The sequence below is a fragment of the Sceloporus occidentalis genome, unplaced genomic scaffold, assembly GCF_023333645.1.
Source record: "Sceloporus occidentalis isolate IW3139 unplaced genomic scaffold, rSceOcc1.0.p SCAF_5, whole genome shotgun sequence".
Lineage (NCBI taxonomy): Eukaryota > Metazoa > Chordata > Lepidosauria > Squamata > Phrynosomatidae > Sceloporus > Sceloporus occidentalis.
This window is the reverse complement of record NW_028316985.1, coordinates 7,769,359-7,793,142: the sequence shown is the minus strand read 5'-3', so window position 1 is coordinate 7,793,142 and position 23,784 is coordinate 7,769,359. Positions and strand designations below refer to the sequence as shown.

Below are 23,784 nucleotides of genomic sequence, written 5' to 3'. Positions count from 1 at the left end.
ATCTTTGCTAGGAAGAGTTGCAATTTTATTTTATTTTTGCAAAAGCAGAGGAGGAATTTTGGGGGGGGAGGAAATAATAAACAATAATAAAGAATAAAATAGTAACATACTAAAGTAATAATAAAGGGTTGCAAGAGGCAATTCACACACACACACACACACATCCTAGAGGCCACCCAAAAAAGTGACTTAAAAAGTGGGAGGCATGCGCAGTGCGCGGATGCCATATTGGAATGCGAGGAGTAAAGGAGGCAGCGGAGAAGAGGGACGAAAGCGGTTCTGGTTCGGAAGAGGAGAAGAAGGGTGGCAAAGGGAGGCAGAGGGGAAAAACTTCAGGCAGGTAAGACCTTCCACATCCAGCCCTTTGGGCTGAAATGCACCTTTATCGGGGATTTTAAATCCATTTTTTGCTTTCTTGCAGAGGGAGGCAAAGGAAAAAGGCATCCTCTGCCAAGATTTGGGGGGATTTTTGTGCAATGTTTCGTTGGGCAGTGAACTGACCGGGTCTCTTGCAAGGAATCCATTGCACAGAAGGGGGAAAGAAGACACCCCCCAAACCGGGAGAATTGCTGACATTCTCTTTTCTGAAATGCTGGAGATACATATGTATAGATGTATTTCCGGATTTGGAAACATTTGCAACTCTGTATCGTGCGATCGCTTGGAAAGGGAACCCAGTTTGAAGGCTGCTGGCATGGCTTTCTGGTTTTCTCTGCAGCTAGGAACAAATATGTGTGTGTGTGTGTGTGTGTGTGTGTGTGTGTGTGTGTATAATGATTTTATTATACACACAGACACACATATATATTACATATATATATATATATATATGGTTTTTGTGCATGGGTCAAACGGTGTTTTCCTGGGAGCCTCGGAAAGCCCAGGGGTCACACTCTCTCAGCCACTTTTGGAGGATTTCTTTGCAATCCAGGCTAAAAGGAGGCTCTGTAGCAAGTTGTTGCAAAGTGGCTTTAGGTTGTTTTTGTTTTCTGGGCTCTGCCCAGCAACTGCATCCACACTGCAGAGCTAATCTGGTTTGCAGTGCTTTAATTGCCATGGCTCTATGCTCTGGAATCCTGGGAACTGTAGTTCTACAGCTACAGAATTCCAGAGCATAGAGCCATGGTAGTTAAAGCTCTGTCAAACCAGAGTAGTTCAGTGTGGATGCATTTGATCCTGCTTTTGTGTGCGTTTCCTCTGGAGCAAGTTTTCCCTTCGGATCTCAGCTTTTCAGGGCAGTTTTGGATTGCAATCCACTGCATGTCTCTCAGAATCGCATCTACACTGTCGAAATAATGCAGTTTGACACCACTTGAACTCCCACGGCTCCCTCCGACAGGAGCTTGGGGTCTGGGGTTTGGTTGAGGCGCCAGCCCTCTTTGGCAGAGAAGGCTAAAGCCCTTGTGAAAACTACAGATCCCAGGATGCCACAGGACGGCGTTACAGCCCTAAAAGTGGTGTCAAACCGTATCATTTCTGCAGTGTAGATGCACCCCTCTTTGCTGTAGCAGGCTGACACGGGTGCGTGAGTTCCCTCTTTTCCGAGTCGGCACACGCGAGTCAAGAGTCTGCTATTCACATGTCTTGGTTTTTCAAGCTTGGCTCGGAGCCAGATCAATAAACGGACGGTTTTCTCTGTTACTTTTCCAAAAAAGAGTTAGTCCCTTTGAGATGATGGTCCCATCCTCTGCCATGACCTTATGAGAATAAGAATTAACTGGGTCTTTTGAGACAAAGACTTCGACAGGGAGAAATGTAAGGTACTGCACTTAGGGCGGAAAAAATGAAATGCACAGATATAGGATGGGGGACACCTGGCTGAATGAGACTACATGTGAAAGGGATCTGGGAGTCCAAGTAGACCACAAGTTGAACATGAGTCAACAGTGCGATGCGGCAGCTAAAAAGGCCAATGCAATTCTAGGCTGCATCAACAGAAGTATAGTATCTAGATCAAGGGAAGTATTAGTCCCACTCTGTTCTGGTTTGGTCAGCCCCCACCTGGAATACTGTGTCCAGTTCTGGGCACCACAATTTAAAAAGGATGTTGACAAACTGGAACTATGTGTCTAAAGGAGAGCGACGAAAATGGTGAAGGGTCTGGAAGCCATGTCCTATGAGGAACGACTTAGGGAGCTGGGGATGTTTAGCCTGGAGAAGAGAAGGTTAAGAGGTGATATGATAGCCCTGTTTAATTTGAAGGGATGTCATATTGAGGAGGGAGCAAGCTTGTTTTCTGCTGCTCCAGAGACTAGGACCCAGAGCAATGGATACAAGCTCCAGGAAAAGAGATTCCAGCTCGACATTAGGAGGACCTTCCTGACAGTAAGGGCTGTTCGACAGTGGAACAAACTCCCTCGGAGTGTAGTGGAGTCTCCTTCCTTGGAGGTCTTTAAGCAGAGGCTGGATGGCCATCTGTTGGGGATGCTTTGATTGTGATTTCCTGCATGGCAGAATGGGGTTGGACTGGATGGCCCTTGCAGTCTCTTCCAACTCTATGATTCTATGAATTCCAGAAGACATTCTAATATAGCTCTAAACGAGAAGTTCATTGATTCATCTGTTGACTTTCCCAAACTTTCAAGTGAACGAGTTCCCTCCCCCCTCCCCCTCCTCGTTCCTTTTCATGGCTTTAGTTCCTTTTCTCTAACTGGGGCTGCATCCGCACCGCAGCAATGATTCAGCTTGACACCGCTTTAACCGCCATTGCTCAGTGCTGTGAAACGGTTGGAACTGTCGTCCTGTGAAAAATTTAGCCTTCTCTGGCTGCATCCACACTGCAGAAACAGCCCGGTTTGACACCGCTTTCACTGCCATGGCACAGTGCTGTGGGATTCTAGGAACTGTAGTTTGTTGTGGCCCCAGAGCTCTCTGACAGGCCAGGCTAAAGATACAAACTACAAATCCCCAGATTGCAAAGGATGGCGCCCTGACGGTTAAAGTGGGCTCAAACTGCTTTACTGCTGCAGTGTGGATACACCCTGAGGAGGAGGCAAGCGGTGGGCCTAAACCCAGCAACGGACTGGTCGGAAGGAGGTTAAAACCGAGAGAGAGACTTCATCTGGGTTTCCCTGAGTTTAGGGAAGAGGAGACTTGCACGCCAAGTAAAGATAAAGGCACCCAAAATGATCGATAATCCAATCCATCTATTAATCTGTTCCTTCCTTTCTTATTTCTTTCCTTCGTCCTACCCTCGCTTCCTTCCTTCCTTCCTCTTCCCTCCTTCTTTCTTTCCCTACCCCTCTTTCTCCCGTCCTTCCTTCAACCCTTCTTTCCTCCCTCCCCTCCTCCCTCCCCTCCTTCCTTTCTTCCTTCCATTCTTTCTTTCTTTACTCTCTCTCTCCCTCCCTTCTTCCCTCCCCCTTTTCTCTCTCTCTTCCTTCTTTCTGCTCACCCTCATTTTTCTTCTTGAAATCCTGTGCTTGGAAAAGTTATTTTTAGACTTCAGTTTCCAGAACCCCCAGTCATAATTTCTGCCTGTCCGCTGGGGGATTCTGGGAGTTGTTGTCCAAAAAAGTATCTTTTCTAGGCTCTATCCAAACCCCTTGCCATGCAGGAATACACAGTCAAAGTACTCCCAACAGATGGCCATCCAGCCTCTGCTTAAAAACCTCCAAAGACAATTCTGTCCAAATCCGGCTGAGGTCTTTTTAATTCTCCACTCCAACACCACTTTAGCTGCCATGGCTGTATTCTAGGCAATTCTGGAATTTGTAGTGTGTTGAGTCACAGAGCTTTCTGGAAGAATTCTAAATTATTTTTACTTTAAAAATATTTTATTTACATTTATCACCTTTCTCCCAGCATGGGGCCTAAGGTGGTTCGCAACATGTACCATTTCCTGGGTTAAAAAGTAGTCTTATACGCCAGAAAATACAATAGTAAAAACAAGGTGCATCTGAAACCCTTATCAATCTTAATTTTAAATATAAAAAAATTTTTGTTTTTTGGATTTTTTTTACAAGAAAAATGTATTAAAACAGTATAAAATGATTTGTGTTTTTTTTTAAAAAAAAAAAAATCCCACAAAACAATGGATTCCAGGTATTGAAGTACTATAATTATGTAGTGTGAAAGAAACCTAGGTAATGTGGGAAAGAATGTTTGGAGGAGAAGACATTATAATTATTAACCTTTTCAGTCTGTATGCTATCATCTTACAGGAAGCCCATGCTCCAGGATGAATTAGGAGACAGTGAAGGCCTTTATCTGAGTGATGGAGACAAGGGGGTCTGTGATCTTCAGCATGCAAGAGACTCAGCATCACTCTGCAGAGAAGAATCCAAGCCCAGCCAATGGGAATACAGAGCAGTTTGATTCAGGTGGGTTGATTTTTCTATACATTGGTGTTATGAACCAGTGTGTAGTGTAGTGGTTAGAGTTTAAGCCCCACACCATAGTGGCTAGCACAAAGAGGTCTGTGATAGTGCTTGGAGAAGCACTGATCTGAGTTATTCCCTAAGGCTGCATGCTAAACTAGGGCATTCAGAAGCTAGTGGGGAGTTGAGGTGTGGTGCCCTTTACAATGTGCAGTCATGGTCCTATGATTCCACATGAACTGCCAGAGATGCATTCTGTGGAACCCTGGAATTTTTAGTTTGGTGAGGCATTCGATCTCTCTGGCTGAAAATTCTAAATTTATACTGCAAATCCCTGGATTCCAAAACAGGTCAAGAGGAATTGTGGCACTGCAGTTCTGCAGTGTGAAAGAGTCCCAGGGCTCACCCAGAGGGAGGGAAATCATTGCTGGAGCCGTTCCCCCACATGAGAATCAAATATTTTTTTAAAAAATTATCCCCTGTGGGAGAGAGGACACCAACAATAACAACAACAACAAAAATTGTGTGTGTTGCTCCCCAGAATAATTCCCCTGGAACACTTTGGGGCTCTGAAATATAAGGAAAATCCTGCAAAGCAACATTTACGTTTCCCTGCAACAAGTGGAAAACACCAGTTCTTATTTGTTTTTGTATGTAAGGACAAAATAGTAGAAGATTAACATCCATACTCCAGTGTCAGCAGGGTCATGAGTTTTAGTCTAAGCTGGAAAAATGTTGTCTAATGTGCTGATTCTATTGTGGGAATAGGGTTCAGCACCCTGGACAGCTGTCCATTATTGGGACTTGTTCCTTCCTGGGAAAATGGGGAGTGGGATTTGCTCTATTGTTTTCCTGTTGTTGTGTGCCTTCAAGTAATTTCTGTCTCATGGCGACCCTAGAGTGAACCTACCACAGGTTTTCTTGGCAAGATTTAGAATTATAGAGTCATAGAATTCAAAGAGACCCCTCAAGGGCCATCCAATCCAATCCCATTCTGCCATGCAAGAACACACATTCCAAGCACTTCAAACAAATGGCTATCCAACATCTGCTTACAAACCTCCAAAGAAGAGATTCCACCACACTCAGAGGCAGCATATTCCAGAAGGGGTTTGCCATTGGTTTCCACTGAGGTGGAACAAGTGTAACTTGCCCAAGAGCAGCCAGTGGGTTTCCATGGCAGAGCAGGTATTTGAATCCTAGTCCCCAGGAGTCCTAGTACCATTACATCACACTGGCTCCTTTTGTTTTATGAATATACCCTATCCCTAAAATTGAGGTGGGCAGGTACATATTATTATTATTATTGTTACTATTACTACTACTGAAAACATGCAAGGGAAACTGTGTTGGCCATTTAACAAATGCTAACAAAAATCCATCAGTGATACCTTTACTGGCCAGCTGAATTGCACAATACTTGTTGCAAGCTTTTGAATCTCCATGGGCTTCTTCATCAGGCAAGATGTTACAAACCAAACAGGAGGAAAAAAACACAATTGGAGACATTAGTCAGATGCCTGCATGTTGTTTCATTTCTTAGTAAAGAAGCTATACTGGGGAGGATATATTTTGGGCAGGCAGGATCTTCGTCCTTCTGGCTATGCAGCGATAGGAAGATTTTCAAAGTCCAAGAAATTTAAAATCCATTTGCATCTCAACAGGGATACCTGTTTTGCAATCCAGTATGTCTCCATTCCAGTGAGGTCACAGGCCTCTTTGGATTCCTCAAGAAGTCTTCATGTTTTTGCATCAGGAACGACGACGACGACTACTACTACTACTCTTAAACACTTCAGAGGCTCCTGTGGCCCCATACTTTTCTTAAAACTGGATGGGAAATACTGATCAATTTGAATTTTTAAATTTTGCACTTTGACACCTTTTCTCTTGTGAGAAGGACATTTAGAATGCTTTCTCTCTGTGTAATTCTTGGAGCCTCTGGAGAAGTCATTATCTGTTTTGAAGCATTTTGAAGAAATGCTGTTGGGAAAGGCAGGAGCCTCAAAAACCATACAAAAGTCCCTTTTCACTTTATTTATTGGATTTATATATCCTGCCTTTCTCCCTCCCTGGCTGCATGAGCAATACAGTTTGGATCCTTTTCCTAAAGTATCTCCTTTCATCAGAATGTTTGCAAAATAATTGCCCCCTTTTCTCCTTTAAAAAAATTAATCCAGTCTACTGCAATAATTGCATGACAGTTCATAAAACTATCTGGCCAAGTTCTGTAATTGGGTCGGAAAGTCCTTTTAATCAGCTGGTAGCATGGATGATGGATGCTTTTGCAGGCAAAGGTCTTCTTGAAGTTGCCGTGACAAAAAGGCACTTTAAAGGCTTGGCGCTAGCCATTCAATACACTGCTAAAACTGAGCTGAGACTGCCTCAAGAGACTTTTAGGATCAAAAAGAGAAGCAATAAAAATGGTTGGTTGGATTTTTTTCCCTCTTTCTTTTCCTTTCCGACAGCAGAGAGAGCCTTCTTTAAAACTGTTTTCTTGTAAAAATGGAACTGGACCTTAGATGAGTGTTCAAGATCCAGTTTCAAACATTTCCTTCAAGCTGCAGTAAATTCATCTTGTGTCAGCAAGCTTTCCACCCCTAAAGCAAATATCAAGTAAATGAATGCACCAGGAGAAGAACTGGTTAAATTCCCCTTTTAATGCTTTCCAAATGCCTTTAGTGTAATTTGTATTTTTTAAAAAGAAACCTTCCAACATCAATACTGATACCCCTAAGACATCTATGAGTTTGCGTCTTCCCTTGCCTACTCATGCAATTGCTTGCTCATCCTGCACCTCTCATTTGAAAATTGACAATTTTTTATTAGATATCTAGCACCAATATAATGGAGTCAGGGTTTGCAATGTTGAAATGCTGGGATTTTTAATGAAGAGAGATGATGGTTATAATGCCTGCTATGTTTCCCTGCTTTCTCGGAGCTTAGTTGCAGTCCTCACAATAGCTAATGAACACTGGATTTTCTCAGTAAGAATGCATCTTTGAGATACTTTGGTCCTGAATATGCAAAGGCATCTTGTAGCACCTTTGAGACTAAACTGAGCGAAATAAGTTGTAGCATAAGCTTTCATAGGACTTTATTACATGGGGCATTTGAGGGGAAATCAGGTGTTTAAACAGAGATGATCCTGAGCGATATTGCACCTAAGATTTTCACACACATTGCTATTAAATAGGAAGTAAAGAGGCAATAAACAGCAACAAATCATTTTTAGGATTTCCTCATGCTGTTTATTGCCTCTTTATTGCCTGTTTAATAGTAAAGTCATGTGAAAATCTTAAGTGTGATATCATGCTGGTCTTTGACCGTAATAAAGAATGTATGTAAGTGTGACATCACATTTTTCAAGGGATAATCACTGTTTAAACCCCAAATTTTGCCCAGTTTCCCCCATGTGATAAAGTCCATAGGCTTGGTCTGCTTCCTCAGATGCATGGAGTGAACTGGTGCTCAGGAAGGACTTTTGTAATTAAACTGCATGAATAGCCATAGAAATTTATGGGTATGGTCATGCAAACTTATGGCTATGGTGATGAAATGACAAGTTCAGTTTTAACTATGGTCATGGAGGGACAAAGACAGGAGGAAAGATGTCGCCTGAGACCAGATGGGTGGATGACCATAGGAATGTCGGTGCAGGGAGTTTTGGAATTGCATGTGCAAGCTGGGTACCAGGAAGGAGATAGGATAAACTAGTTAAAATTCTGAAATTTTAATCCAACAAATATATTTTATGTTCTCTCAGTCTACATAGCCTGATCATTCATGTGGTGGGAATGAAATGCTTTGTGCTGCCATTTTACAACAGTAAATTTGTTACCACTTATTAATATACATTTGTCATTTATGGAGAAATTGGAGAGGGACACTAGAAAAATGGAGGACTTGAAGTAAAAAATGTGGCATAGCAACTCCAGACCCCTGTTTATTAGGCATTTGAATGGTAATGTTTATCAGGTAGTCTTGGTAAAAACAGAAGGAGCTCATTTTTGGAGATGGAACAGTTCTGTAAAGATCAGATGAAGTAAACAGTAAACATTGGATGAAAGCAGCCAGAATGGCTCTTGCACTGGTGTTAGTGCAATTGAGATTACACTAGTACAGGAGACACTGGATTCTCCTAGGACACTTTTACACTATGCAAAGATTCTACTTTGACTGCCATGGTTACATCTTGTGAATCCTGGGATTTCCAGTTTAGGGAGGGGCATTTAGAAAGCCAGAGCTCTGGAGTTTTACCAAACTATAAATCCCAGGATTGCATTGGGTACAACTATGGTGCTTAAAAGTGGAATCTTAGCACTATAGGTCAGAATCTTTATCATGGTCTATATTACGTAACTTTACATGTACTTAGCTACATAGCAGAGGGGCTAAGAAACCCTGTGAGTGAATTATGAAGACATGTAATGGAACACATTTCCCATATCTGAAATGCCTGGGGCTAGAAGTGTTTTGGATTTTGGATTTTTGCAGGGATTCTGGACTATTTGCATATATATATATATATATATATATAGAGAGAGAGAGAGAGAGAGAGAGAGGGAGGGAGAGAGAGAGAGAGAGATGAGACTCAAGTCTAAACATGAAATTCATTTATGTTTCCTATATACCTTATACACATAGATTGATGGTAATTTTATACACAGTGTCTTTTAAATAATTTTGTTCATGAAACAAAGCTTTTGCTTACTGAGCCTTCAGAACAACCATGTGCACAATTTTGGATTTTGGAATATTTTGGATTTGGGAATTTTGGATAAGGGAGACTCAACTTATAGTAGAAAACAGCTATTGATTTCTGTAGGAGAATGGCTAGTTATACAAAGAGCAAACCAGGCTTTGTGTTGGTTTGGCTTTTTATTTATTTTTTTAAAGTGTGGAATGATTTCTACCGTTAGAATATCTGCTTTTTAAAAAAAAGAAGGAAAAAAAAAAAGAAATACACCTCTGGAATAGGCCCTCTTCATAAGGAAAAAAAAGTAATGGTGTCTTTTTCTCCAAACAAAGTCTTTAGGGAGGCTGATGTTCTTTTCAGAGGTATAAATATCCCCACATGACTTGAACTCTTTAAGGATAACCTAAACACCTCCTATTTTTTGCAGAACCACATATGTGTGCCAAGACAGGGCGAACATAGCATTGCCTTGCTTTTGGAGTAAATAAGCTTCTGAAATCACATCACTAAACACATTAGACATGCAAGGAGGGTTGTTGAAACACGGTTCAGCACAGCAATCCAAATATGTTGCTACATGAGCATTGCAGCTTTTGATTTTCTAGCAGCCAGAGAGACTTTAACCTTCACTGTTTGCTTTTCTTTCTTTTTTTTAAGTAGATGAAAGTTCCAATTCTGAGGATGTTGATTTCAACTGGGATGAATACTTGGAAGAGACGGGATCTAGTGCTGCCCCTCACTCTTCATTTAAGCACGTACGTACTTTAACTGGGGTTTCTAGTCCTCATGGCCAACCTGAAAACGTGGAGGCTGGTGTTTAGATATGGTCAATGTGCAACCCTGTGTCTGTCTGTTCAGAAGTAGTTTATGTTGTGTTCAAAGTGACTTACTCCCTGGTATCTGCAGCCAAGACCTCAGAAGGAGTTGGGTCCACCCAGAGAGGGATCCCAATCAAGGCATCTTGCTCAGGACCCTCTGTGATGGGAATGATGGGCCTTATAGTCCAGCACATCTAGAGTCTGTGACACTGGTAGACTGTTCTAAAGAACGCATGTAGTTTTCTTCATGTTGGCTGGGCAAGGGGAGCAACACAGATCGACCTCCAGCAACTGCCAGCCTCTTATGGTCATAATTTTTTAAATGGATGTGCTGGATTTTAAAATAGTTTCCTGCTTATTTATTATGAGTATAAAGTTTTCAAATTGTTTACACTAGTGTTTTAAGAGTGCAGGTTGATTCTCCCTTACCTGGAGTTCAGAAATACAAAAGAATCCAAAATTGTTCACTTGGGTGACCAAGGTAGTGACAGTTTCTGACAGTTCAGTGTACATACACTTTGTTTCATGCACTAAATTATTTAAAATATTGTATATAAAATTCCCATCAGGCTATGTGTATAAAATGTATACGAAACATAAATCAATTTCATGTTTAGACTTGGGTCTCCTCTCCAAGATATCTCATTATGTATATGCAAATATTCCAAAATATGAAAAACACCAAAATCCAAAACACTTCTGGTCCCATGTATTTTGGATCGGGGAGATTCAACTTTTATAGGCACTTTCATCCATATTTTAATGTGTGTTACTTATTTGCCAGCATCCTGTTAATGACAAACACTGTTGTAAGTTGTGTTACACATGCAGAATTTTTTTTTATTGGACAATGTGCAATGGCTGTATCCGGCTGATGAGGAATGAAGCCGAGATCTACATACCGAACATGTATGCAGAACAACTATAAATGTAACATGTAATGGGTCTCAGCTTATTCTGCAATGCATCCTGAGGCTGCACTGTGGAGCCTACAAAGACCAAATTTAGAACATTTATTAATCTGCATTGTATTGATCGTTGTCATTTAACAAGGGGGTGTTAGCCATGCACACTTAACAGAGACCCAGATATATTACCCTACAGTGATAGCCCTTATAAGGATTCTGTAATGCAGAGGTTCCTGACCTTTTTGACTCATCGAACTCTTATTTCTATGGTGGAGCCCCTGAGAGGCCTACCCTATGTCTTACAAATTAATGGTGTTTAGGAGTATATATAAGAATATATTCTTATTCTTTAATTTCATTCAATTTTTGAATGAACAGGTTCGGAACCCCTGCTGTAATGCAAGTGGAAAACAACTCCGCTAGTGGCTATTTTTGCTAGGACTACTCAAAGTGGTGGTCCACAGACTAGTGCTGGTCCCTGAGTCATTGGCTGCTGGTCCCTGCAAGTTTCCAGAAAAGAAAGAAACGAGAGTAGGCAACAGGAACAAATGATACCAGTCCCTGGCCCATTGCGGAAAAGTAACTATGGCCCGTTACAGACGGGCATAATGTACGGACTGGGTCCGTTTTAGGGTTAGAAAGGGACGTCCCTTCCAAATGCCCCTAATCCTAATACGGACCGAGTCCGTACAAAATGGCGGCGCCCATTCCACACAGGGGGTGCCATCTTTATGTAGTGGACGCGCTGCGTCCACACGTTGCACAGTGCATATGATGCTGCGAATGCGCCATTGGCGCCTTGCGGCATCATATCCACGCCGCAAAGAAAACCGCCATTTTGGCGCTTCTTATTTGCAGCGCGGAGGAGCCCTGCGGTTTGGCTGCTGCGGCTCCTCTGTGCTGCAACTGGCAGTGGTGCGAAACCGCCCATTCTGGGCAGTCTGTAACGCGCCAATATGTCCCCCACACTAGATAGTTGAAGGAGCATTGATTTATGCTATGCTCCTGTGATGTAGGATCTCAGCCCCTGTGTTTTTATTGAAGCCATCTGCACTGGAAGGTTTTCAGTTGGGACCTGCTTTTCATCTCAAACCTGGGAGAAAGGTGGGGTTACATTTAAACAAATAATGATACATCTCCATTTTCATAAGGTTGAAATCAGCCTCCAGAGCAGCTTCCAACCAGGCATGAAGCTAGAGGTGGCCAACAAGCATGATTCAGAGACATACTGGGTGGCCACAATCATTACAACATGCGGACAGCTATTGCTGCTGCGTTACTGTGGCTATGAAGATGACCGCCGAGCCGATTTCTGGTGTGACGTGATGACGGCGGACCTCCACCCTGTAGGCTGGTGCACCCAAAACAACAAAGTACTGATACCTCCCAAAGGTGAGTCCGGTGCATTCCTTTTCAGATGATAGCAAAGTCCCCAAATTCTTCTGGTTAATGTTCTGGAATGGTATACTGTCTTCATTCCACTTGCAAATTTGACTTTTGACAAGCAAATTTCATTTCTAACAGGTTGATTTGGGGGGATGCAATTTGTGAGTCTATGAAAGCTGTTGGAGCTACTCCCATCCAGTAGTAGCTGTTGGCTGCCATGTCAGAGTGGGGTGTTAAATCCATTCTGGTTTACAATCTGAACTCTAAAGAAACTATCCAAGACTGTGAAACTGTTTGGGGTTAGGGTTCAGCACTTTGGACAACTCCTTTAAAATTTATAGTAAACGCTGGAGCTTCTCTACTGTCCACTGATATGGAAGCCCTCAGCATTACAGTTCTTATAATTCATCATCATTGTCTGCGCTGACTAGGCTTGAAGGAAGCAGAAGTCTAATGTCTGATGGACAATGGGCTACTGATGAACTAGAAGACTGTGAAGTTGAAGGCTTTCATGGCTGGCATCCATAGTTTTTTGTGGGTTTTTCAGGCTATGTGGTCATGTTCTAGAAGAGTTTATTCCAGACATTTTGCCAGCATCTGTTGCTGGCATCTTCAGAGAATTCTGGAGTGGAAGATACTCAGATTAACATCACTCCTCCCTACACAGGGTTACACACATATATATACCCCACTCTCTTCCATGCCAACACTCTCTGAAGATGCCAACCACAGATGTTGGAGAAACATCAGGAATAAACTCTTCTAGAACATGGCCACATAGTCCAAAAAACCCCCACAAAGAACTAGAAGACTGCTTACCAAAAAGAAATCTCTCCAGAAAGTCTGTATTCAATGTTAGAATACCTGCTTTGCATGCAGAAGATCTCAGGTTCAATACCCCTTTCCCCCAGTCTCTAGACAGGACGAGGAAAGACTCCTATTTGCAACTGGGAGTTGCTCATATGATAGCAAACTGCCATCTGCAGTTAGATCCCTGCTTGAAATTAGCTGAGATAATATTGAGCTACATGTATCTTGTGAGTCAGGAGGTCTGACTCAGTGTAAGGCAGCATCCTGTATTCCTCATCCAACCTATCCTCATTAATTTCAGATATGTTAAAGAATCACAATCAGCCTTCTGTATCCATGGTTTCTGCATCCATGGATTCAACCATCTATGGCTTGAAAATATTTGAAAAAATGTTTTCCCAAAATGCAAACCTTGATTCTGCCATTTTAAATACCATTTTTATATTGCATTGTACACAATGAGACTTGACCATCCATAGATTTGGTATCCATGAGGGTCCTGGAACCAAACCCTAGAGGATACTGTTAGCTTATTATATTTGAGAATGAAATCATACAAAGCAAAACGACAACATTTTCTTCAGGAGCATCTACTGGAGATAGTAAACAAATGCCCAAATATGAATCAGAGCTTGTGCTTGTTTTTTGGTTGGCTTGTTTAATGCCTTAGATTTTTTTCTTTGTAGGAAGGCTGTGGCTTTCAAACATGAGGCATGTGTACATATATTGTGAGGTGTGACCTGTGGGTAGAAAGAATTGTTGAGGGTTTCTAGTGTATTCTGGGTGCTATATCTCATAGCTGAATCACAAAATTAGGATGCTCCTAGCTTTGCACACCACCTCTGCTAGGTTTCTCTCTTTCAGCCTCAGTCTCTCCATATGCAGTATAGGGATAATAATACAGATTCATTTTACAAGGCTGTTGAAAGTTTTAAATAAGATAATGACTCTGAAGCAGTTTTTTCCTATTTGAAAGTACTGTGTAAATGCAAAAGATTATCCCTTTTTGTCTGTCCTGTCTGATTATTCTTTTGTTGATCAGGCTGTGGTTATTGATGCTTCCAGAGTGATAGCCGTGTTTAGTTTGTCATAGTAAAAAATAGCAGAGAGTCCTGTGGCATCTTAGAGATTAAGAAATTTAATTGGTATGTTTTTGCATGAGCAAAGGTCCACTTCATCAGATGGATAAGTGTTAGCTTCAGTCAGTATGTATGTACCGATATACCACAATTAACAAAGTAGATGTAAACCTGGATATTATTTCTTTATATTTGGTACCAGATGTGGAAATAGCATGGAAAGAATAGGGATAGTTTCTTACACTGTAAAAAAAGAAGAGCAGTTTAACATGTTTGAGCAAAGTTTTCTTTCCATCCAAACAATACACACACGTGAAACGCAACTATCAGGTCAGATACGTCTTGCATAAATAAGCAGAAACATCTTGAAACGCCTAGAGACCATCTGAAAGTTTCTTCCGAAAGGTATCCAATGATATTTTTCTTTCATTAGTTTCCATTTTCTTATGCTTTCAATTTTGATGGCTGTATTTATAGATCTCTGCTTTTTTGAAAACATGTGATTGGCCAGAGTGTCTAAAGGTTTTGTATTGAGTTTATCAATTTTGTCATGTTAATAGAACGTTAAAATGTATCCTATTGGATATGATACCATTTTTGTTTGTTGTTTGTTTGCACTGATGGGTCTATGGGCTGTAGTAACAAAAACTACTACAGATTCACACATGTGTTTATATTTCTGAAAACAGAACTAATTGATATAAGAGTTACCACATGAGAGCTGTCAGACAATTTGTTGTCTGAATGTTAATAACTCTAGTAGAGTCACATGGCGTTGTTAAATGCAGAGAGACAGAGAGAGAGGAACTAACAAATTAAAATGAAGTTATGAATTAAGTTGGAAATTTTCCAACGGAAAGAGGAAACGTGATTAGTTTTTTAAATCAAAGTCGTTGGCTAAAGTCGTTGGAATTTCAGCATTAACATTTCCCCAGAATTAAATTACTCATTAATTTAATGAGCGATGATACTAAAGAGGCAATACATTTTCCATGATCCAGTTGGAATTTTTGAAAAATAAAACTACCCATCCTTTAGCAGTACTTCATGTCAGGGAATTACAAGGTTTAGGTCACAAATAGTAATGGCAGCTTAGAATGGAGGAATATAGAATGTCTTCGAGACAGTCCTTTAATGTCCTGTACCTGACATTAAATAGGGTTTTTTTTAATTACAGGAAACTGGAAACTTTGAAAGCTTTGAGTTTCTGGGATCCACCTTGGAATTAGTCAGATAAAAAAGTCAAGTGGGGAAGTAAGGATATGAGATTATAAGGGATTGAGAAAAGAAAGGCAGGGGGGTTTTGGTGGGGTAGGTGAAAAGTAGACTTTTCAAAAATTAATTCTTTTTCTCTGTCTCCATAACTCAAAATAGGGAAATGGTATTAAAATCATTATTGGATCCCCTTCCCCACTTCAGTCTAATAAGTCTTTCTGGTGTGATAATACAATGTAAATGCAAGCACTAATTTGAAATTAACATAAACACTCCCTTTCAATGTAAATACAACTAAATTAGGGTTGGCTTTATATAAAGTTTATCAGGGTTGCTGCCACACTGCACAATCAATGCAATTTGACCCCACTCTATCCTGTGGAATCCTGGGATTTGTACTTTGTTGTGATACCAAAGCTCTCTGACAGAGAAGGCTAAATGTCTCTCAAAAACTAAAAATCGCAGAATTCCATAGCATTGAAGCCACAGCATTTAAAGCAGTGTCAAATGGCCTTAATTCTGCAGTGTGGATGCAGCCGAGTTTAACTTCAAATGTCATCCTTTCCCCACTGACTTTCCTATGAGTCTTAACATCATCACTTTGCTTCTCCTGTATGATTTTTCAACATCTTTTGCCAGATGAAGAAGTCAGTGGAGCTTTGAAAGCTTGCATGATGTATTTTGTGCACTTCAGTTAGCCAATAAAGGTACTGCTCTTTTGTGGATGTTGACTTTAGCTGAGTATTCCAGCGTAGCCGAGGGATGGCAGTATGGTCCTTCTGGTCTCGTCCATTCAGTATCACACTAAACAGATATAGTGCTATTATTCCACTTTAATTGCTATACCTGCCTACTGTGCAATTCTGGGGTTTGTAGTTTAGTGAGGCTTAAGGGAATTGTAAAAATCCCACAGAAAGCAGCCACAGCAGTTGAAGTGGAATAAGAGCATCATAACAGTGTAGTGTGATATTATCCTATTGAGTCTATCATCCTGGATGTTGATAATTCATCTGAAGTATCATTCCAGTCAACCTGGGATCAAGTCCGCTCTGTTTTGTGAAATGCAGCTGCTGTCGTACCCTTTCCTGCTCTCACCTCTTCCCTTTAAAACCTGTTTTAAAAAGCAGGCCTGGAGCAGAGTAGCTCCAGTTTAACTGGAAAATTATCAGTGCAGGGATACAGCCATACTCTCTCACCATCTGTCCCAGTCCCACTGCCTGTTCATAGCTAATCCATCCCATTTAAAGTGTTATGGGTACAGTTGATAAAACACAGTATGTCATCTGCACTGGGATCAGTGAGCGTACATTGCAGATTTCATTAAAGAAGGGAGAATGACCACAGGGAGCAGAGTTTGTTTTTTTCTGCCAGCAGATTGATGAGGTTTGATTTAGTCTTTAGCTTTCATAAGGTAGCAGCCAAATAACCACATTATACAGTCTCTATAAAATATAGTTGTTTAACTTGCTGGTGTTCATTATTGAGTGAGTGGTGGTGACAGCAACAGAATTTGATTATAGCATCCTCATGTGACACAAGCTCAATGTTTATTTTTTATTTGAGTATTTTATTTACAAAGTTTACATTCTTTCAACATAATAATTACAGCGCTTTAGAAATAAAGTTTAATAATAATAATAATAATAATAATAACAGTATCATATATCATAATATTTTTGTACCCATGGAAGAAACATTTTTATACTTCCCGTTACTAAGCAGCTGTTACATAAAGTTTTATTGCTTCCCAATCCTTTTCCCATTTACCCATATCTTGTTTGTTTATTAATGCTGTTAATCTATCTAGCTTATTATTATTATTATTATTAACCTTTATTTATAAAGCGCTGTAAATTTACACAGTGCTGTACATACAATCTTTTAATTAGGCGGTTCCCTGCCCTCAGGCTTACAATCTAAAAAGACACGACACAAAAGGAGAAGGGAGTGGTGGAGGGGAAGGGGATGAGGGCCAGCAGTTCTTCTCTACCTCCGAGGCCTGGACCAGGGGAGATGGACTGGAGGGAGGGCTTGGCTTCTTAATGGATGGGTAAACTTCTTCCAGGGAGGCCTGTTGGAGTTAGCCTGCCTCTCTAGTGGGATAATACATATAAAATACATAGCAATACAGGAAATGATTCAATAAAACAGGCAACAAAAGAACATCAAATAGCAAGTGACAGTTATGCAATGCCTGGGAATGCTTCTCTGAACAGGATGGTCTTCAACTCCGTTTTGAAGCTGGTTAAAGAAGTGATGGCTCTTGCTCGCAGGGGAAGAAGGTTCCAGGAGTGAGGGGCAGCAAGTGAAAAGGGGCGAATCGAGATGGGGCAGAGGAAATCCTGGGCTGAGACAGCCGACCCTGACTACCAAAATGGAGGGCCCTAGTGGGAAGGTGAGGAGAAATATGGTCTGATAAGTAAGGAGGGGCCAGCCCATGGAGGGCTTTAAACGTCAACAGCAGGAGCTTATACTGAATGCGGAAAGAGAGGGGGAGCCAGTGAAGGGATGCCAACACAGGAGAGATGTGGTCAGAGCGGTGGTCGGATGTGATAATGTGTGCAGCTGAATGCTGGACAGAGATTAAAGGACGGAGGTGAGAAAGAGGAAGCCCAGCCAGGAGGATGTTACAGTAATCAAGTCGTGAGATCACTATGGCATGGACCAGGATCTTGGCAGAAGAGGCGGAGAGATATGGTCGGATTTTGGCAATATTATATAAGTTCTTTCATTGCAAGTATTTCATTTCGCCATGTCTCTATGTGTGGAGTAAAAAGTAATTTCCAGTTTTTTGCTATTATCATTCTGGCAACCGATATTAAATACAATAATATTTTCCAAAATTTCCTTTCTCCCTCTGGTTCCAATAATGAAGTCATGTTTAACAAATATATTTCTGATTGAAAATCAAAAACAATTTTTAACATTAGCTGAATTTCCAAATGGATCTTTTCCCAGTAGGACTTTATATATGTACAGTGCCACCACATATATACGTATGTACCCATTTCTTTTTGGCATCTCCAACATCTATTATCATTTAATTTATATATTCTGTCTGTTGAACATGGTGTTAAATACCCTCTGTTTACTACTTTAAAATAGTTTTCTTTTAATGCTTGTGCAACAGAGAATTTTTTTGCCTTTAATCTAGCTTTCCCCCATTTTTCCAATTCTAAATTATATCCCAACTCTTGTGCCCACTTTATCGTGGAGTCTTTGATTTCCACTTCTTCTAGTGTTCTTTTCAGTAAGGTATTATAAATTTTACTTAGCAGCTTTCTCTCATCCTCATCCATAAAGTTCATTATCTTCTCTTTCAAATTCAAATATAATAAAATAATAATAATAAATTGTTTATTTATAGACCGCTTTTCCTAAGATCAAAGAGGTGTACAGCATATAAAATAGGTACAATAAAAATAAAATGGCACATTAAGACAATTTAACACACATTAATATGAGTTACGATCCAATGTCAATTATCTAAAAACATACAATTCAAAAATATTAAAATCCCAGGTATATATACATCGTAGTCAGTAGGGGAAGACTTTTATTACAAGGAATTGGGAGGATAAGCTTGTAGGAAGAGGTAGGTTTTTAATGCCTTTTTAAAGGTCTCCACCGTTCCACTGAGGCGGATCTCTTCTGGTAGAGCATTCCAAAGAGAAGGCGCTACTGCTGTAAAAGCCCTTTGATGGGTAGTCGCCAGTCTCACCTTAGGATGATTGAGTAATAATGTACCTGTTGTTCTGAGAGTGCGGGGTGGATTAAGCAGAGAGAGGCGTTCCCTCGAGTAACCCGGGCCCAAGCCATTTAGGGCTTTAAAGGTAATAACCAACACTTTGTACTGGGACCGGAAACGGATTGGCAGCCAGTGAAGAGATTTTAAAATATATTCTTGTCTCTTATAAACATGTCCTTAAGTTGTATATAATTCAACCAGTTCATACAACCTATTCTAGTTATGATTTCCTATTTTGGTCTTAGTAGGAGATTTCCTTCATTGTCATAGGTTAGTATATCTCTATATGTTATCCATTTTTGATCTCTCCCCCATTGGCCTAAATAACCTTCCTGTGGGGAAACCCAAAGGGGAAGCCCGATATAAAACAGTATTTTTACAGTTAACCAATTATTGATTAGCATTTTCCTTAGTAGATGTTCATTAAAGACTTTATCCCTTTTTTGCTCATTGTACCAGACGTATGCTTGCCAACCCAATTGTATGTTATATCTTTCTAACCATAGAGAATTTGCTTTACCTATTTTACACCAATCTTTCATCCAGACAATACATGCCTCCCTGTAATATAGTACAATGTCTGGTACCGCCATGCCCCCTCTTTAAATTGCATCCTTCATCATTGTCCACTTAATTCGTGATCTTTTGCCGTCTCAAATGAATTCCTTTCGTTCTTTTTCCCATTGCATAATTATTTTCTGATTCGGGATTATTAAACACAATCTAAATGTTTAAAGCAGGGGTTCCCAACCTGGGGGTCACGACGCCTTCTGGGGGGTCGCCAGGTTGGGAATCCCCCCTCCCTTTCTCCCCGTGGGTGCCGGTGCTGGAGCAGGCACCACGCAGGGGAAGGGGACGGTGCTCCCTCCTTTCCCTTTTCTCTGCGAGTGCCAGCACTGGCACAGGCACGCACAAGGAGGAAGGGAATGGAGGCAGGGCCACCTCCTCCTCCTCTCCCTTCCTTCCCACGGGTGCAGGCACCCGCAGGGAGGAAGGGATGGGGGCGCCTCCTCCCTTCCTTCCCACGGGTGCAGGCACCCGCGGGGAGGAAAGGACGGGGGTCCCTCCTCCTCCTCTCCATTCCTTCCCACGGGTGCAGGCACCTGCGGGGAGGAAGGGACGGGGGGCCGCCTCCTCCTCCTCTCCCTTCCTTCCCACGGGTGCAGGCACCCACAGGGAGGAAGGGATGGGGGGCGCCTCCTCCCTTCCTTCCCACGGGTGCAGGCACACGCGGGGAGGAAAGGACAGGGGTCCCTCCTCCTCCTCTCCCTTCCTTCCCACGGGTGCAGGCACCTGCGGGGAGGAAGGGACGGGGGGCCGCCTCCTCCTCCTCTCCCTTCCTTCCCACGGGTGCAGGCACCCACAGGGAGGAAGGGATGGGGGGCGCCTCCTCCCTTCCTTCCCACGGGTGCAGGCACACGCGGGGAGGAAAGGACAGGGGTCCCTCCTCCTCCTCTCCCTTCCTTCCCACGGGTGCAGGCACCCGCGGGGAGGAAGGGACGGGGGGGCCGCCTCCTCCTCCTCTCCCTTCCTTCCCGTGGGTGCAGGCACCCGCAGGGAGGAAGGGACGGGGGCGCCTCCTCCCTTCCTTCCCACGGGTGCAGGCACCCGCGGGGAGGAAAGGACAGGGGTCCCTCCTCCTCCTCTCCCTTCCTTCCCACGGGTGCAGGCACCCGTGGGGAGGAAGGGACGGGGGGCCGCCTCCTCCTCCTCTCCCTTCCTTCCCGTGGGTGCAGGCACCCGCAGGGAGGAAGGGACGGGGGCGCCTCCTCCCTTCCTTCCCACGGGTGCAGGCACCCACGGGGAGGAAGGGACGGGGGTCCCTCCCCTCCTTCCCGCGGGTGCAGGCACCCACGGGGAGGAAGGGACAGGCGGGCCGCCTCCTCCTCTTCTCCCTGGGGCTGCCAGGCAACCGCGGGGAGAAGGGGACAGGACTGCAAGCCCCAGCGGGCTTTGCAACCTGACGTCCCACCCCTTTTCCCTCAGCGGCCTCCCTAATTGGTTGGGTGACTGGGAAGGGGCCGCACTTCCAGCCACAAAGCCCGCTGGGGCTTGTAGGTGGCCGAAAGTCCTGCCCCTTCCCGTTCTCCCAACCGATCAGGGAGGCTGCGGGCGGGACTTTCGTCCCCAAAGGGGGTCGCGGCCCAACAAAGGTTGGGAACCGCTGGTTTAAAGGGACCAAAATAACTTAAAGTCACTAGATCCTGGTTAGCAGTTGGATAGGACACTGCCAATGAATATGAGAAAGTGTGTATTTCAGAGGGAGAAACTGACAAAACCACCTCTGAGTATTCCTTGCCTAAGTTAACCCTGTGAAATTTATGGAGTTGCCATAAGTCCACAGGTGAATTGAAGGCATATACACATACAAATATCCTAAAGGCACCAAATCCTGTCTGATCTTGGAAGCTAAGCAGGATCAACTTTGGTTAGTACTTGGATGAGAATACCAAGTGCTGTAGGCTATACAGTGGGCCTTTGGTATACACTGAGGTTTGGTTACAGGACACGCACACCCATGGATACCAAAATCCACAAATGCCCAAGTCCCATTATATACAATGGCATAGTAAGATGTTGTTCCTTATATACAATGGCAAAATCAAGGTTTGCTTTTTGGAATTTATATATTTTCAAACAGTGGATGTTTGAAGCAACCGATAAAAATCCATGGATAAGTAGGGCTGACTATAATAAGTTTTTAACTTTTTAAATTGTTTAATTATTTCTTAAACTTTGTAATGCTTTTGTGTTGATTTTCAATTGTACTGTTTTTTAAGCTGGTTGATAGCTGTCTATATTGAAAGAAAGGAGGGATGATGATGATGATGATGATGATGATGATGATGATGATGATGAAGAAGATGATGATGATGATGATGATCATACCTATTTCTTGGGGCTTTAGGACTCAAATTGTGAATAATTAACTTCTCAAAAACAGCTTTCTGAACTTTGAGGAAAAAACCAATATGATGGGAAAAGAAAAGAGTTGCTATATTTTATCATTTGTAGTAGAAAGGGATTTTTCATAGGAATACTTGAAGCTGAAATCTCCAAGTGGCACCTGCTGATATACTAAAAAGAAAAAGTCAAAAGTGAAGATTGAGGAACAGTTTTGGTGTCTGCATTTGGTCACTCTGAGTATGTTCCACTCTGCACTAGCAGCTGGAAAAAAGTTTGTGTGTACAGGCAACTGAGTATGAGTGTTGCATCTCCATCTCTCAGAGAAGAAAAATCAGAGACGCACATGTCATTTTTCCCCCTAGCCTTGCCTTTAATTATATATATATATATATATATATATATATATATATATATCTCCCATTACAAACAGGTGTCATTTGAATTGCAAACGCTTCCTCTCTGGGCGAACAGATTTGTTTACTGTTCAGTGCAAAATGAAATTTATTTAAATGAAGTAATATGCTGCTCATTTCAAAGAAGGGATGCTGACCATAAAAAACTTGCAGTTCCAAAATGTGAAGGAATCCCTATGGACAGTGGCATCTGGTGGCCCTCATGTTAGTGGAATGGTGAATTATGCTTTGGGTTTTAGTACAAATGGTAAAGGAATTGTTCCACGTGCCTGCTTGGGAACAAAGTCCAGCACCTTGGATAGTTCCTTTACAATTTGTAGTAAAGCCTCAGTACATGGAGAGACCATCCTATTGACAGTGGAGTTACACCTGCTAGTGTTTTTTGGTTGGAAGCTGGACTGTGCAGAAACTTGAAGGTTTGGAATTTTTTCATGGCTGACATAGGCATCCACACTGCCAAAATAATCTACTTTGGCACCACATTAATTTCCATGGCTCCATGAGTTTATCATGTATTTTTGCATGGCAGGGGTTGGACTGGATGGCCCTTGAGGTCTCTTCAAGCTTTATGATTCTATGATCTATGCTATGGAATTCTGGGAAGTGTGGTTTTTTTGAGACATTTCGCCTCCTCTGTCAGGGAGCTCTGGTGCTACAACAAACTACAACTCCCAGAATACCATAGCATGGAGCAGTGGCAGTTGAAGTGGTGTCAAACTGGATTATTCCTCAAGTGTGGATGCAGCATAGACTCTGTGATGTGTACCTGTACCTTGAAGAGTAGGAAAGGAGGGGAGCACTTTTCATTTGAGAAAAAAACTAATATGTTTTATCAGGCTATGTGCATAAGGACATACAAAACATACATGAATTTCATTCTTAGACTTGGGTTCTATTTCCAGTAATATCTCATTATGTATAAGCAAATATTCCAAAATCGAGGTCAGGGGGGGGGGGGGGCAGAAATCCATAACACTTCTGGCCCCAAGCATTTTGGATAAGGGAGACTCAACCTGTATCATGATTCTATAGTTGAGAGATGTAATGTGTTCTTTTATCTATGGTTGTTCTGTGATCCTGGTTTCTGGCTTCTCTCGTGGTTTTGTCCAGATCCTGTCTCATTTCAAGAGCATCATCCCTAGTTGCATGGTAGCCTAACAGCTGGGGAAATTGTACCAGTTGCTTCTGTGTCCAAGTTTTCTTGAGTTTAGTGGGTGCTTCTTCTGGGTGGGCAATTAGACTTACTGCTCTTAATAGCTGCTTGAACATGCTGACTGCCAGAATACAGTTCATGGCTGGGTGAATTTTCAATTCCTAGTAATTTGCTTAACATGGGAAGAAAAATGCTCTTGTCCCTTGGCTTCCTACCCTCTACTGATTTTCTTTTGCTGGTGACAGCTGGGGTCACAGTTGTGTTTAATATGGATTATACATTCATAATACAGATTTTTCTAGAGGTAGGAGCTGCCGAGATAGAGCCGG

The 23,784-nt window shown here is 42.2% G+C and overlaps 1 protein-coding gene across 4 annotated transcripts in view; it reads left to right on the top strand.

The window, feature by feature from the left end:
• Positions 1 to 232: 232 nt before the first annotated feature.
• LOC149311635 (scm-like with four MBT domains protein 2) overlaps positions 233 to 23,784 on the top strand; it is an 87,891-nt gene continuing 64,339 nt past the window's right edge. For 3 of the 4 annotated variants that reach the window (XM_089527512.1, XM_089527516.1, XM_089527515.1), the window contains exons 1-4: positions 233 to 340; positions 4,164 to 4,322; positions 9,679 to 9,773; positions 11,896 to 12,136. In XM_089527512.1, the coding sequence (XP_089383638.1) occupies positions 4,217 to 4,322; positions 9,679 to 9,773; positions 11,896 to 12,136 (442 nt within the window). In that variant the 5' untranslated portion in view covers positions 233 to 340; positions 4,164 to 4,216. Of the gene's footprint in view, positions 341 to 4,163; positions 4,323 to 9,678; positions 9,774 to 11,895; positions 12,137 to 23,784 lie in introns of those variants that run through there. The other variant, XM_089527514.1, reaches the window with a different exon arrangement.